The 16,577-nt window shown below is 46.1% G+C and overlaps 1 protein-coding gene across 1 annotated transcript in view; it reads right to left on the reverse strand.

The window, feature by feature from the left end:
* Positions 1 to 16,577, reverse strand: part of DNAJC15 (DnaJ heat shock protein family (Hsp40) member C15) — a 183,533-nt gene that overhangs the window by 130,577 nt on the left and 36,379 nt on the right. The window contains exon 4 of the mRNA XM_069639241.1: positions 16,472 to 16,548. Within this exon, the coding sequence (XP_069495342.1) occupies positions 16,472 to 16,548 (77 nt within the window). The remainder of the gene's footprint in view (positions 1 to 16,471; positions 16,549 to 16,577) is intronic.

Raw genomic sequence — 16,577 nt, forward strand, 5'->3', positions numbered from 1 at the left:
CCCCTTAGTGAGTGCTGTGGAACTTGAGCGTATTGACCCCGGCCCCCGAATGTGCTGAAGGGTAACTTTAGTGCTCTGACGGAGAGCCTCTGCAAAGGCTGAGAGCCCTTCTGTCATCTCCCTGACTCCTTGCTCATACACAGTCAGGGTTGCAGTACTGGCAGCTGCCTCTGCCTGGTTAATTCACATTGCTCGCACAATCCTGCGGGTGGCCCCTTGCAGGCAATCACAGATTGTCTGAAGGTTTTCAGAATGGGGGTGGCCAATGACCTCCATCTCCCCTTGCCGTCTCTCCATCTTATCCAGCCTCTGTAGAATGGTGTTGCTAGGTGGTGTGTGCTGAATGAGAGGGGGGCTGTGCACAGGCTCAGGGCTATAAGGCGGTGAGCCATAGGAAGGCATGTTCACATCCAGCTCAGGTGTCTGAGAACACTAGCGGTGGTAAGGGCTCGGGGGTTCGTGGCCCTTCATCAGGCTGTGTCGCTGGGATGATGTCCCCCTGTGTCTCGACAGTGGCCATTCCAGCAGGTGTGGCCTCTGTGTCTGACACTGCAGCTGCAGAAGTGGTTGCATTGGGGTTGGAGGTGCTCCTGGTGACCTGTGGTGTTGGCGCAGGGTCTTTCGGTGCCACCTGCAGGCTTGGCCTTGCTGGGTCGAGGTGTTTCATGGCGGTCCATGTGCCTAGGCGTGGCTTGTGTGCGCCTTAGTGGGGTGGTGGTGGCTGACCTTGAGGGCCTGGTGGTGCCAATTCCCAATGGGTCTGCCCCTCGTCCTCCTCCGATACTTCTGGTGATGCGTGAGTGCCTGTAGGAGACACAGGAAATGTTGTCAGGTATGGTTCTTTCACGCATGTTGGCATACAAGACACATTTGCTATGGTTCACAGTGGCACACGAAACATTTGGGCAGATGGGCATGGTTGGTCAGGGGACATTGCATGTGGGCACAGCATTTTGGGGATGGGGTTGCAGCCGTGTGTGTGATACATGGCCAGGTGGCCTTTGGCCTGTGTGTAGGGAGGAAGGGTGTCCATGCTGGGGCAGCTGATGTATAGCATACATGCTTCTGGTCCTTTGTGCCCCCACATCTCCTCCCCAGTTGGCATGCACCTTGTGGGAGTGGGTGTGGTGGCTTCGTCTATGGCACTGCCATGGGTCTTTGGGGCGCTTCTGTGCAGCCAGCAGTGTTGGGCTGTGGTGTTCAGTGATAGGCTAGCTGTGCCCATGTCAGTGTAGGGGGACATGTACTTCCATGGGTCTCGTCTGCCATACCAAAATGGGGCAGGCCAACTGGGTTCGCAACATGTGTGACTGCTGCACGGTTTCATTATAACTCATGCACCACAATCCCACTTTCACAAGTTGCACCAGCAGGGATGTGGTGTGCATGGCACTTGGATTGGTGATTTGCCACCCCTTCACACTGCTGTACCACTCGGGGGTGCACTTGATGCCATGCCCCGTGGCTGCAGTGGAGGGTGGCTGATGTGACACACCGTCACTTCACCCTGATTGGCCAGTCCAGCTGCTGGGTCTGCTGACATGTATTCCTGTCCACTATGGCGTCTTGTGCTAAGCTGACAATTGTGCATGGTCTTTTGCTGTGTTGTGGGGGTTCACTCACCTCCTACCTCCTGGCTGCTGGCACTCCGCTCCGCACCTCTGACTCTCTCAATGCCCTCCATATTAAGGACTGTGCTGCACTTTTCTTCCCAGGCTGTCAAGACCAGTGGATCGACGGTGCCACCTCCAGTTGCCAGGGACTTCTGGTGGTGTTGGGACAGGAGTCCCCGCACCCTGACCCTGAGGTCGTTGCACTGCTTTCTGCAGTCCACGCCATCATGAGGGATGCTGGACACCGCATTCACCTTCCCTTCTGGCTGATGGCATGCCAGATGGCAGTCCTGCGCTGGCCCAGTGTTTTTGCTGCCGTACGGTTCATCGCAGTGGGCCACAACCTCACCAGTGAGTACCACCAGTTTTCCCCTCACTGAATTTAGGTTTGCGCAGACGATTTTCAGGCACCTTGCCACGGGTACTCTCCTGTGACATGTTTGCTGTCTTTCAGGTCCGGATGGCTACAGGAAGTGGGTGATTCTGGTTGGTTTGAGATGTTTTAAAGATAGCAGCTGCCATCCTTCCTGCTGCAGCGATGACCCAACTTCTGCCAGCACTAATTGCACCAGGACTAATAGTGCCGTGGACAGCGGCAGCAGTGCTATTAGCACCAATATTTCGGCAGTGTACCTTGTTTCAGCACAGTTTCTGCTGGGTGGTATTAGTGTTACCGCCGGAGTGGGGCACACTTTCATGTCAGGTTGTTATGCAGCGCTAATACCGCCCCACGACCCGGCGGTAACGCTAATTCTGCTGATGAGGCCCTTAGTCTAGCTCGGGTAGTGCTATTGAACATGCGACAAATTGGAGGAATAATGTCTGTGACATCCCCATTGGTGGGCAAAATTGGTTTTCGTCTGGTGGGTGAGGTGTGTTTCTTGTAAAAATGTGACTTTAATGTTGTGCCTGCGCATATACATTAATATATGTCTGGTTGGATCTACGTGAATAATGCGATGGCCGAAAATTACTTTAACCCTTTGAAGTACATTGGCAATTCATGCCTTTATGTTTGCATCCATCTTCCTCCAAACAAGGTACCTTTAAATGAATCCACATTCCTTGCTACTTGGCATTAAATGACACTGCTCGCGCTGTATACCTTATGTCTTAATAACAGATTGTTGTATTTTTCCCCTTTTTTTTCCCCCTCCTTGGTTTTCTTGTCAATTCCCCCTTCCTTAATTCCATTTATTTGCACCCTATTATTTCCTTTTTTCCTTTTCTATTTTTTGGTACTTCATTATGTTGTGTAAACTGTTTGCTGCACTAATTTAATTTGGAACCTGCTGTTCAATTGGAATTTTTGAATGGCCTTGTTTGACTTACTGCCCCCTGTGCCTCTTTGTACCTGTTGTCATGGCATTTATGAATGTTTCTTTTACATTATTCTCTGCTGCAATATGTGCAATTTAAATTTTATATTTTATCAGCCTCAGATAAAGAGCCAGGTTTGGCTCGAAACACGTGTCAGGCTGACTATTCTACATCAATAAATACAACTCTGTATTTTCCAAAAACCTTTGCATCTTTGGCGCAGTGTGTCTGGGGAATTCCTAGTCTGCATCCTACTACGTGGCAGTGGATTGGCAGTCCACCCACACTTCCTTGACACCCGCTACCTCTTTGCTAACTGAAAGTCATTTGTATAAGCGCTGTGGATATTACTGACTTTAACTGCCAATTGTTATTTGCTTGCATCTATTGTCATACTTCCCAGCAGCTGTACTATGTCAGACTCCGCAGAGTATCTATCAGCTAGAGAAGATGATATTAAAGCTCTTTTCGCCCCACGCGGTTCTACCCTCAATCCATTTAAAAGGATCAGCACAGCAAAAGCTAATTGAAGATCTTTGTTTTTCAAATTAGAGAATTTTAGTGTGAAAGAAATGAATACATTCTGGGAAAAAACTACCCTGAGTCACTATCTACAAGAACATAAAATCCCACGTGGTCTGAGAATATTGATATTACCGGATTTTGAAGAACCACTTGATATTGATCTTGTCTCGGAATGGGAAACCAACCTTACTACCAGTTCCAACAATATGTTACAATTACTTGTCGAACATGCAACCCGTGAACATGCACGTACGATTGTAGAAATATATAAAGTAAAGGAAGAAATTAACCTATTCGATGCACCTAGTGCTACAATCGATAAAAACTACAAGACACTGGGCCTGATCACGACTTGGACGTTACCGCCGGCGGTATTACCGCCGGCGGTAATAGCCCTACCGCTGAACTCCCCGGCGCTAATAGCGCCGGATCACGAGTTCAGCGGTAAAGTAATTCCCCATTCCCCATTGAGCCCATTCGGGAATGCCCCATGCTCAATGCTGGAATGCTCAGAGCTGGGGCGAAATCCGCCGAAGCCCTGATTCGGCGGACCCTTAAATCCGGCGGTATTAGCGCTACCGCCGGATTTAAGGGTTACCGCCAAAGTCGTGATCAGGCCCACTATATGAGATTTTGCGAAAACACCAAGATGAGGTAAAAATGCGCAAGTCAGGAACATTTTCACGAGATGACAAAGACTATCGTGATAATCGTATTTACACATATCAGGCCAAATACGATGAAGTATCTAGATCGTGTTCAAGCAGCATTGCTTCAACTCCTGTTAGCTCTGATGTTGAGAGTGACTCTGATAGACCAACCCCAGGCACCTCTAACTTAACCACTGGTGATTCCAGTCTACCTAATGAGGAATTACAAGATGATTCGGAAATTCCTGAACCTGACCAACCGGTCCTCGCTGGACCTTCTCCTTTTTTAGAGCAACTAAGGCGCTACAAAAAGGGGAACCGAATAGCAGCAAAAAAGGTTTGATTCCAGACTCCAATAGTCACAAATATTGTAACCCCAGGCACACAGTCAGGGGCACAAGGAGTGTCAGGCCAAGGCAGCGGAAACGCACCTCCACCTCGCAGGCTCACTCGAGCAACTTATCAGCAACAACTGTCGAATCAAAATTGTTGAACCTTATTTCAAACCTTAGCAGTCACATACTCTCACCGGCTGAAACAGCTGTCCTCAATAAAGGACTTTCTTTTGTAGCCTCTGCCCTCAATAATTATGTGGATATCCAAATCGATCTATTCAAATTTGTCCGTAAACTTAAATTTAAAAAATAAATTGCTACACAAGTTAAACAATTCAAACCGACACCCCCTACACCTACACCATCTCAAATTTCTATTCAAACATTGTTAAGTACTCATGTTCTTATGACTTTGGAAGACACAGATCTTCAACCACATTCTTGTGTCAAGGACATTCTATCAGATTTGGACATTGTTCAACATAATGTGAATATTAAAGAACTTAAAAAAATCCAAGTTCACGCCTGTCTTTCCACAAGATAACATTATTGATACTTTCTATCAAGCGGTAGTTAAAGATGTTCATAAACTATCCGATAGTAGATCTTATAAGTCTGTTCCACCTACTTATAACTTATCCAAACCGGAATTCCAGGCTATGCAAGATTTGGCTACCAACACTGCATTGATTATTAAAGAAGCAGATAAGGGGGCAATGTGGTTGTGATGGACTGTTTGGACTACATTACCATGGGTATGCGTCACTTACAGTCAGGCAATTCTTACCTAATACTTCAGCATAATCCCTTACATGAAATTCAATCCATGGCTAACTCACTTATACTTAAATGGCACAAAATTGGCATGCTTACTGATGTTGAAAGAGAATTCCTTATGGTGGATGGTACAACCATGTCCACAGCCTACTTCCTTCCTAAAATACATAAATGTTTCGTGGATATTCCGGAAGGGAGACCAATTGTAAGTGGAGGGGGTGGCGTTTTGGAACCCATTTCTATTTAGATCAATACGTTTTAACTGCCAGATGTACTCTTGACTCCTACTTTCATTAGAGATACTATGCATGTTCTGGAAATTTTGCACAAACTGGATTTTGACTCTAACTGTTGGCTTGTAACTCTTGACGTGAAAGCCTTGTACACGTCTATTGACCATCAAAAAGCAATTGACTCTGTTGATTATTTGTTTCGAGAATCTTCAGCATCTCATTTCGATCATGTGGAAATGGTCAAAGAATTTCTTTATTTACATTGTAAAATAATGTGTTTCTCTGCAATAATGTGTACTTCAAGCAAGTGATAGGCATTGCAATGGGGGCTAGTTTTGCGCCAGTATTGGCAAATGCTTTTATGCATCATTTTGAACAAACTGTTATATTCAGAAATTCTACTTACTGTCCATATATACGCCTTTGGAAATGGTACATCGATGATGTCATTTTGATTTGGTCTGGTACGTCTAATACTCTCCAACAATTTGTAGATTTTCTGAATAACAATGATTGGGGGATTCAGTTCACATCTACTTGCAGCCAATCCAAAATTGATTTTCTTGACCGCACCATCCCGTAACCACTCAGTAATGGCCCGGATATTGAATAGCCTGCATCAATATAGGATCAGAGTGGTCATATGAGGCTCTGTACGTGCACTAACACCTAATTTCATGGCACTTGGTACTGCATACTAGAAAGTAAAGGCAGCACTGGAAATAGAGAGAAAAAATACTCAGTTCGACCTACAGGGTCCATTGGCTTTGCTCCATCAGAGTGCACTGGTAAGGACTCCTCACCCTGCTTTTCGTCCCAGAATGACAGTGGTGTTTAAGAGAAGAACCTGATAAAAAGATGTCGGACCTCATTTGTTTTTGTTCGGGCATTTGCCCGTATAATTATAATTGTTCTTGTATAATGCACTTAATACCAACAAGTAGTTTCTAAGCACGGGATCAGGATTTGAACCTGTGTTGCGCTGCATTGTCTTGCTTCCAAGACAAACAGGTTGCCCCTGAGCTATCCTTCCTCCCCAAGATCACGGGCACTGCAGAATACACTAATGTTGTACTTAGTTGGTAAGTGATAAACACATATCTCACTCGAATAGTTAAAATAGCAGCAGCTTGGGCATTAATTATACTATGTATTGTCTAAAATATAACATTTAAGAATCCTTTTGGGTTTATATTTGTAAGTTGTTAGGCATAATGGCAGCTAAGAACCAAGAGGCCTACTAATGAGAAAGTAGATGAGTATGGTATGTAAAACGATAATGCAGGATTCACATAAAAGCTGAATGTTTCTAGCAGGTTGTTACCAGCAAATATTATGTTATGAGTCCTCTCTGCAGGTACCTGACAGCTGCTTGTTAATTGGAGAATGGACCCTGCAGCAGCCCGGTAGGCAGATTCTTCCAGGAAGCGCCAGTACCGTTAATAAAGAGTCCTATCGGAACCTATGGGAATGGGAAGTTACAAAAACCTGGGCCTGACCTCGCGCGCCGCTGGGTTTTGTAATGTCCACGGTGGCGCCGGGAAGTCAGGCACCGGATTCAGTGTTACAGTGGTTGGCAGTGGCGGGTAAGCACCAACCTCCTTTGAAGCAATCGCAGCACCGCCTTATTTTAGAACTAATTGCTTAATAGTGAGTCGTGAAGAAAGCAGCGCTAATTCGTTGGAGCGTCTGCTGAAATCGGTTTACCAATAAGAGCCTACGGTTTATATCTAGACTCTGGACATCAAAGAGTATTGTGGTTGTCTCAATAGAAAGACAATGGGCCTCATTACAAGTGTGGCGGTCCGGAAACAAGGGTGCCGGTAAGCTTTCTGGCACCCTTGTTTCTGGACCACCACACTACGAGTCTGCCTGCTGGGTCTGCTGTGCCCGACTGGTCTGACCCTGCCGGTTGCAGCGGCCCTGGCAGGCAGATTCTTCATGGAAGCGCTGGCACCATTAGCAACGTGCCAACACTTCTGTCTCTCCACTCCCATAGAGTCCTCTTGGACTCTATGGGAATGGGGAGTCACAAATTCCGGGGCCTGACTTCTCGCTGGGAAGTCGGGCGCCAGATTCAGTGTTATGGAGTTGGCGGCAGCGGGTAATCGCCAACCTCGTAATGAGGTCCAATCTATTAAACTTGACTTTACCTACTTACCATGGGTTTTTTAGGAGACACACAAGAGGGAGCAATACAGTTGTTAATTTTACCTCCCCATTGTAAAAATTCTTTACACATTGTGAAGCTTTTTCATGAATTTTTGCTTTATTCATCACCAGTTGATGGTCGGGTTTCAGAGAATGTTTAAGTTCTCCTGTGCAAACATATGTTGCAATTATAGGCTAAATTGAAGAATTAGGGTCCGTGTCTTTAACTATCCCCTAACCTAGATAAGCTGCACACCAGCACTGCCTAGGGAAACATGATATATTATAGGAGGGATAGTTATTGATCTGAGTGAGGGTGACATAATGAGCATAAGGCTGAATTAAAGGAAGACATTTGAAGCACAGATTGTCATCCTTTTTGTGTTAAAAACTGCTGCAGAAGGGATGTTTTCTGACCGCTCATGTGGCCTTTTTTGTATTTTGTTAGAGCTGCCACTACTACACAATGGACTAACGTCAAGACAAACTGCCCTTCAAGGTTACTCTGGCTACCAAACAATCTAAATCGGCCACACATATCTCCAGACCATTGTGGTAGGGCGACAAGTAGGCAAATGGTTGCTGACCCCTCATCCAGTCTAAAAGAGTTAATGATACAATTTCAAGCTGGGATTTAACAAGCTGGACTCTAAGATGGATGCCCTTGCTGGTAAGGTAGACCTACTGCAAACGGCTCAATAAGCATAGGACTAGGCTAGATAAAAGCAAAAACAGAATCTCAGAGTTACAGGACGTATCTGAGTTAACGACCTCCAAACTTAAACCAATGTAAGTTACCTTGAGAGTGGTGGCGGCCAAAAATTAAGATCTGGTGAACTGTGCAAGGCGGAGCAACATACGGACAATTGGGATATGTGAAAAACAGATACAGGGGCAGATGGAGCGGAATGTTGAAACTTTATGTAACAACCTGTTTGGCCAGGAAGAGCTTTCAACAATGTTTATCATTGGAAGTGCCCACAGAGTGCCAGTGACCAAACTAATCCCAGGCACACAAATAACAATTGGCAGTTAAAGTCAGTAATATCCACAGCGCTTATACAGGTGACTTTCAGTTAGAAAAGAGGCAGAGGGTGTCAAGGAAGTTTGGGTGGACTGCCAATCCACTGCCACGTAGTAGGATGCAGACTAAGAATTGCCCAGACACACTGCGCCAAAGATGCATAGGTCTTTGGAAAATACGGAGTTGTATTTATTGATGTAGAATAGTCAGCCTGACACGTGTTTCGAGTCAAACCCGGCTCTTCATCTGAGGCTGATAAATATCAAATCAAATTTACATTGCACATATTGCAGCAGAGAATAATGTAAAACAAACATTCATAAATGCCATGACAACAGGTACAAAGAGGCACAGGGGGCAGTAAGTCAAACAAGGCCATTCAAAAATTCCAATTGAACAGCAGGTTCCAAATTAAATTAGTGCAGCAAACAGTTTACACAACATAATGAAGTACTAAAAAATAGAAATGGACAAAGGGAAAGAATAGGGTGCAAATAAATGGAATTAAGGAAGGGGGAATTGACAAGAAAAACAAGGAGGGGGAAAAAAAGGGGAAAAATACAACAATCTGTTATTAAGACATAAGATATACAGCGCGAGCAGTGTCATTTAATGCCAATTACCAAGGAATGTGGATTAATTTAAAGGTACCTTGTTTGGAGGAAGATGGATGCAAAACATAAAGGCATGAATTGCCAATGTACTTCAGAAAAGGAAGAGAGGAAGAAAAACCAAATTAGAAGGGAGCGCTAAGCCCCAGTGAGTAAAGTGCCAAAAATACACGTAAAGAATTTCAATTGTAAGATTTAAACAGTAAAGAAATCATACCTCTAAAGCTTCACAATTGCGGCAAGGGAAACTATGGAGAAGAAAGGTAAATCATAGCCATGTATAGCCAAAGTAATTGGACAAGACCAAGCAATTACCAATTAACCCTCACATAATGCCAGTTTTATAGACAGTGAATATCCAAGTGTTGATCTAAGGGATGCAACCCTATTAAAATTATGAAGGGATGATTATCAACTTGGTTACACTTAGCTCGTACTAATGGATTTCGTAAGTGTGGATGTTTTCCAGCATGTGCAACACGTGTCAGGCTGACTATTCTACATCAATAAATACAACTCTGTATTTTCCAAAGACCTTTGCATCTTTGGCGCAGTGTGTCTGGGCAATTCTTAGTCTGCATCCTACTACGTGGCAGTGGATTGGCAGTCCACCCAAACTTCCTTGACACCCTCTGCCTCTTTTCTAACTGAAAGTCACCTGTATAAGCGCTGTGGATATTACTGACTTTAACTGCCAATTGTTATTTGTGTGCCTGGGATTAGTTTGGTCACTGGCACTCTGTGGGCACTTCCAATGATAAACATTGTTGAAAGCTCTTCCTGGCCAAACAGGTTGTTACATAAAGTTTCAACATTCCGCTCCATCTGCCCCTGTATCTGTTTTTCACATATCCCAATTGTCCGTATGTTGCTCCGCCTTGCACAGTTCACCAGATCTTAATTTTTGGCCGCCACCACTCTCAAGGTAACGTTTAAGTTTGGAGGTCGTTAACTCAGATACGTCCTGTAACTCTGAGATTCTGTTTTTGCTTTTATCTAGCCTAGTCCTATGCTTATTGAGCCGTTTGCAGTAGGTCTACCTTACCAGCAAGGGCATCCATCTTAGAGTCCAGCTTGTTAAATCCCAGCTTGAAATTGTATCATTAACTCTTTTAGACTGGATGAGGGGTCAGCAACCATTTGCCTACTTGTCGCCCTACCACAATGGTCTGGAGATATGTGTGGCCGATTTAGATTGTTTGGTAGCCAGAGTAACCTTGAAGGGCAGTTTGTCTTGACGTTAGTCCATTGTGTAGTAGTGGCAGCTCTAACAAAATACAAAAAAGGCCACATGAGCGGTCAGAAAACATCCCTTCTGCAGCAGTTTTTAACACAAAAAGGATGACAATCTGTGCTTCAAATGTCTTCCTTTAATTCAGCCTTATGCTCATTATGTCACCCTCACTCAGATCAATAACTATCCCTCCTATAATATATCATGTTTCCCTAGGCAGTGCTGGTGTGCAGCTTATCTAGGTTAGGGGATAGTTAAAGACACGGACCCTAATTCTTCAATTCAGCCTATAATTGCAACATATGTTTGCACAGGAGAACTTAAACATTCTCTGAAACCCGACCATCAACTGGTGATGAATAAAGCAAAAATTCATGAAAAAGCTTCACAATGTGTAAAGAATTTTGACAATGGGGAGGTAAAATTAACAACTGTATTGCTCCCTCTTGTATGTCTCCTAAAAAACCCATGGTAAGTAGGTAAAGTCAAGTTTAATAGATTGGACCTCATTACGAGGTTGGCGATTAACTGCTGCCGCCAACTCCATAACACTGAATCTGGCGCCCGACTTCCCAGCGAGAAGTCAGGCCCCGGAATTTGTGACTCCCCATTCCCATAGAGTCCAAGAGGACTCTATGGGAGTGGAGAGACAGAAGTGTTGGCACGTTGCTAATGGTGCCAGCGCTTCCATGAAGAATCTGCCTGCCAGGGCCGCTGCAACCGGCAGGGTCAGACCAGTCGGGCAAAGCAGACCCAGCAGGCAGACTCGTAGTGTGGTGGTCCAGAAACAAGGGTGCCAGAAAGCTTACCGGCACCCTTGTTTCCGGACCGCCACACTTGTAATGAGGCCCATTGTCTTTCTATTGAGACAACCACAATACTCTTTGATGTCCAGAGTCTAGATATAAACCGTAGGCTCTTATTGGTAAACCGATTTCAGCAGACGCTCCAACGAATTAGCGCTGCTTTCTTCACGACTCACTATTAAGCAATTAGTTCTAAAATAAGGCGGTGCTGCGATTGCTTCAAAGGAGGTTGGTGCTTACCCGCCACTGCCAACCACTGTAACACTGAATCCGGTGCCTGACTTCCCGGCGCCACCGTGGACATTACAAAACCCGGCGGCGCGCGAGGTCAGGCCCAGGTTTTTGTAACTTCCCATTCCCATAGGTTCCGATAGGACTCTTTACTAACGGTACTGGCGCTTCCTGGAAGAATCTGCCTACCGGGCTGCTGCAGGGTCCATTCTCCAATTAACAAGCAGCTGTCAGGTACCTGCAGAGAGGACTCATAACATAATATTTGCTGGTAACAACCTGCTAGAAACATTCAGCTTTTATGTGAATCCTGCATTATCGTTTTACATACCATACTCATCTACTTTCTCATTAGTAGGCCTCTTGGTCCTTAGCTGCCATTATGCCTAACAACTTACAAATATAAACCCAAAAGGATTCTTAAATGTTATATTTTAGACAATACATAGTATAATTAATGCCCAAGCTGCTGCTATTTTAACTATTCGAGTGAGATATGTGTTTATCACTTACCAACTAAGTACAACATTAGTGTATTCTGCAGTGCCCGTGATCTTGGGGAGGAAGGATAGCTCAGGGGCAACCTGTTTGTCTTGGAAGCAAGACAATGCAGCGCAACACAGGTTCAAATCCTGATCCCGTGCTTAGAAACTACTTGTTGGTATTAAGTGCATTATACAAGAACAATTATAATTATACGGGCAAATGCCCGAACAAAAACAAATGAGGTCCGACATCTTTTTATCAGGTCCTTCTCTTAAACACCACTGTCATTCTGGGACGAAAAGCAGGGTGAGGAGTCCTTACCAGTGCACTCTGATGGAGCAAAGCCAATGGACCCTGTAGGTCGAACTGAGTATTTTTTCTCTCTATTTCCAGTGCTGCCTTTACTTTCTAGTATGCAGTACCAAGTGCCATGAAATTAAGTGTTAGTGCACGTACATAGCCTCATATGACCACTCTGATCCTATATTGATGCAGGCTATTCAATATCCGGGCCATTACTGAGTGGTTACGGGATGGTGCATATTTCAAAACTACTCTTAATCTCAATGGATTAGGAATGGATACACAGAAAAAAAAAGCAGGGCTAATTAAAGTCTATGGGCCTCATTACGAGTTTGGAGGTAGCCATGCCGTTTTTAGCGGCATGGCTACCCTCAAACTTGGGTCCGGGTCCTGAAAAATGAGAATTACCGGGCCATTCCGACCTTTGCGGGCCTGGTAATTCCCATTCGCGGGACCCGGACCCAGTACATCCCCATTCCCATTCCAGCCCCCATAGAGCTCAATGGGAATGGGGAGGATGCTAACAACGGTCCCGTTAATGACGGCACTGTTATTAGCATCCTGTTTTGCTAGCGGGTGCCGCTCTGCACGTCTGGTCTGACCAGGCGTACAGGGCGGCCCCGCGAGCAGAACTCGCAATGAGGCGGTGAGGCAACAACAGCACTGGTAGCACTACCGGCGCTGTTGTTGCATTACTGCCAGGGTCGTAATGAGGCCCAATGGCATAGCCCACAGTGGTTCTTATTATGTGATTGTTGCATGCTAGATAAAACTGCAGATCTAAACAGACAAGGTTTCATAATGTTGTGTAGAGGAGGCATGGTATCACAAGTATGACACTGACAAAAAAGGTACAATTTGTAAAACCTTTAGTAAAGATTCCGGGTTTGGAAAAATTCCTACTTCGCCCTATAACTAAGATGGGAGTAGTCTCAACCATCAAACGATGAACAAAACAGTCCTATTGGAGTCCGTCAAATCAAAATGGCCTATGCTAACAAAACCTATTGCCTGCCCTATCTCTTGTAGAAAAAAGTGTGTACGGTTTAAGTGACTTATCTGTAACTATTGTTGCCCAGCATGGGTCCAGCATGGATTCACATGTTCATGAATATTCCCTGTCGTCAGGCTGGGAATCCTTGGTAAAAGAAAAAACAGTTCCACTTTCACTTAAAAACTGTATTTCTCCTCTAAACCAATCACTGTCCTCTGGGTCATACTGCCCCCATCCAATGACAGTCCTCTCCCTAAGCCCCTCTTCTGGCAGCCATCTTCAGATTTGGCAAGCACGTAAAGTGGAAGTATGATCAAGAAGAGCTGCAGAGGGGATGGAGGGAGGGTTTGCATGTGAATCCATGCCATACCCATGATGGAGAACAATAGTTACAAGTAAGTAGCTTAAACCTTCTCCAGCATGGGGTCTGGCATGGACTCACATGCTCATGAATAACTAATACATAGCAGTACAACATTACAAACCCACGGGTGGTGGCAAGGCTCAACAGAAGCAATACGTTCTTACCTCTGGAACAGTCTCACCTCAAGCGAACAGGTTGCGTAGCACTGCTTGGCCGGCTCTGGACTCTGCCCTGGAATTCCCATTGACGCAGTAGAACTTTGTGAAGGTGTGCGTGGACCTCCATGTAGCAGCCCTGCAGAGCAGGGGCACACCAGACAGGAACGCCGTTGTCACAGTGACCGCTCGTGGGCACTCGGTGGCGGGCAGCAGTCGGTTGACAACCAATGACAGTGCGTGATGCAGCCAGAGAGCCACCTTGAAATGGAAGCCTTGGACAAGGCCTCCCCATGGTTCATAGGACCAAAGTTCACAAACAGCTGTGAGCTCTTCTGAAAACTCTTTGTGCGTGTCACGTAGAACTTCAGGGCACAAGCAACGTCTGGCGAATGCAAGGCCCTTTCCGTCGGCGATAAAGGTTTCGGAAAAAACACAGGTAACACCAAAGGCTCATTGAGGTGGAATTCCGACTGAACCTTTGGCATGAAAGAGGGGTGCGTACACAGGGCCACCCTCAATTCGTGGAAAGTCATGTATAGTTGCTTGCAGGATAGGGCCTGGATCGCACCTACTCTTCTGGCAGAGTTGATGGCCACCAGGAAAGCCGCTGCTCCATGAGAGGAACTTGAGAGGGGCCTGATGCATAAGCTCGAAGGGGGGCCCCATGAGCCTCGTCAGAATCACGTTGAGTTACAACGCCGTGGTAGGAGCAGTCACTGACGGGAAAAATCAAAAAAGTCCTCTGAGAAACTCGTTGATGCGTCGATGGGACCAAAGTGAAAATCTTCTTGGGGATCTGGTGTAGCGGAAGATAGCCACGAGATATACTTTGATAGAGGCGTGCGCCAGTCTGGCCTAGGCCAAGGATAACAAGTATGAAAGGACCTGTGGGGCCGTGACCCTCAAAGGGGTAATCTTCTGAGATCTGCACCACGTAGCGAAACACTTCCACTTGTGACCGTAGCACTTCAAAGTCGACGACCCCCTTTCCTTGGCAAGGACCTCCTTGCAGTCTGCAGGCAACGCATATCCTCGAAATTCTAGAGCTGCAGGAGCCAAGCCCTGAAGTTCAGCGAACCTGGGTTGTGATGCACGAATGTGCCTCCTTCTCTGGTGAGAAGGTCTGGAACCACTGGCAGCTTGACTGGCGGTGACCCTGAGAAGGTCCAGATACCAAATCTGCTGCAGCCACGCCGGGCCGATGAGTATCATCTTGCATGGACACTGTCTGAATGTGATGATGACTAATAGCAGGAGAGGAAATGGGGGGGGGACACGTGCAGGAGTGGCCCTTCCCACAGGAAGGAGAATGCATCCCCAAGGCTCCTCAGCTGGTGGAACCTGCTGGCAAACTTCTGCCACTTGGAGTTTGCCACGGTTGCAAAGAGATCTATCTGGGGCCTGCCCCACTTGACAAACAGGCAGTCCACCTGAACCTGACAAAGCTCCCACTCATGGCAGGAGTGCAACTCCCGGATGAGGGAGTCTGCGATGGTATTCTTGACTCCCGCCAGGTGGAGGGGGACAAGGAACATCCCCTATTCCATGGCCCAGCGCCACAAGTCCTGCGCTTCTTTGGAGAGCGCCGGGGATCGAGTGTCCCCCTGCTTCCTGATGTGTAACATGGTGGTGGTGTTGTCCATAAAGATCATCAACACCATGCCTTTCAGAGACGGTAGAAATGACTTGAGGGCCCAGAACACTGCCCGTAACACCAGGATGTTGATATGAAGATCCTTCCCTTCCAAGAGCCACAGGCCTCTGGCATGCAGATGTTTGGTGTGCGCTCCCCATTCCTCTAGGGAGGTGTCCGTGGTGACCGTCTCCTGGTATGGAGGGCTTTGAAATCCTGTGCCTTGAGCGATGTTGGAGCAGACACCCCACCATACTATCGCCCGACAGAACTCGTCATTGGGCAAGATCTTGTCTGTGAAGCTCCCGGACACCTGTACCCAGCAGGCATCAGGAATTCCTGAAGGGGTCGCATTTGCAACCTGCAGAGCCAAGGGACAGGATGAAGCACAATAAAGCAAGCAGCAATGCCCGGAAGGGGATTACTCACTGTCACAACTCCTGGCTGGTCATGATTTCTTAGAGCTCCGTATAACGGTACGAGTGAAAGTGTGTATGCGCCATCCCGACCTCCCTGCATGCTATCAGAGATCGGATAAAACACCTCAGAGTTTGGTTTGAAGGGAAACAGGTGTGTGTGAGTCACGCAAAGTCTGCTTTCCTTAAAAACAAAATAGAAGCCACACAATTATCCGCATCTGAGCCCACAAATACATGGAATGATAATAGCGTTAATAAATACCCACGTTTGCAAGTGGTCTTGGCAGTTAATGGCCCTCATGCCTCCCCAAAGCCTTGGATTGTGTTGGCAGCCCGATAACGGCCAAGCCCACCCACTAATGTGGGTACTAACCGCCCATTAAAGGCAATCCACAGTAATCCGTTAATTAGTACTAGGCTTGTAGCAGTGATTTATTGCCTAAAAACACCTGAGATGAAATGTGAAGCACAGATCCCACAACAGACAACATCAAAAACTGAAAAAGAGCTTCAGCGGTGCACTTGAAGTTTTCTCTCTTAGACCAAAAGAGTGGAACACTAAAACAGGTACACAGGAACAAACCGCATGTATTTTGAAACCTACCTTACACCCAAAATGAGGCTTGCTTCTCGTCTATTCATTTTCTGTTCAAATCCTCCCTTATAGTATGATGAAAGACTCTGTTTGGGTACAAAAAACACTTGGTAGA

Source organism: Ambystoma mexicanum, chromosome 7q (assembly GCF_040938575.1).
Source record: "Ambystoma mexicanum isolate Mex_15411 chromosome 7q, UKY_AmexF1_1, whole genome shotgun sequence".
NCBI lineage: Eukaryota > Metazoa > Chordata > Amphibia > Caudata > Ambystomatidae > Ambystoma > Ambystoma mexicanum.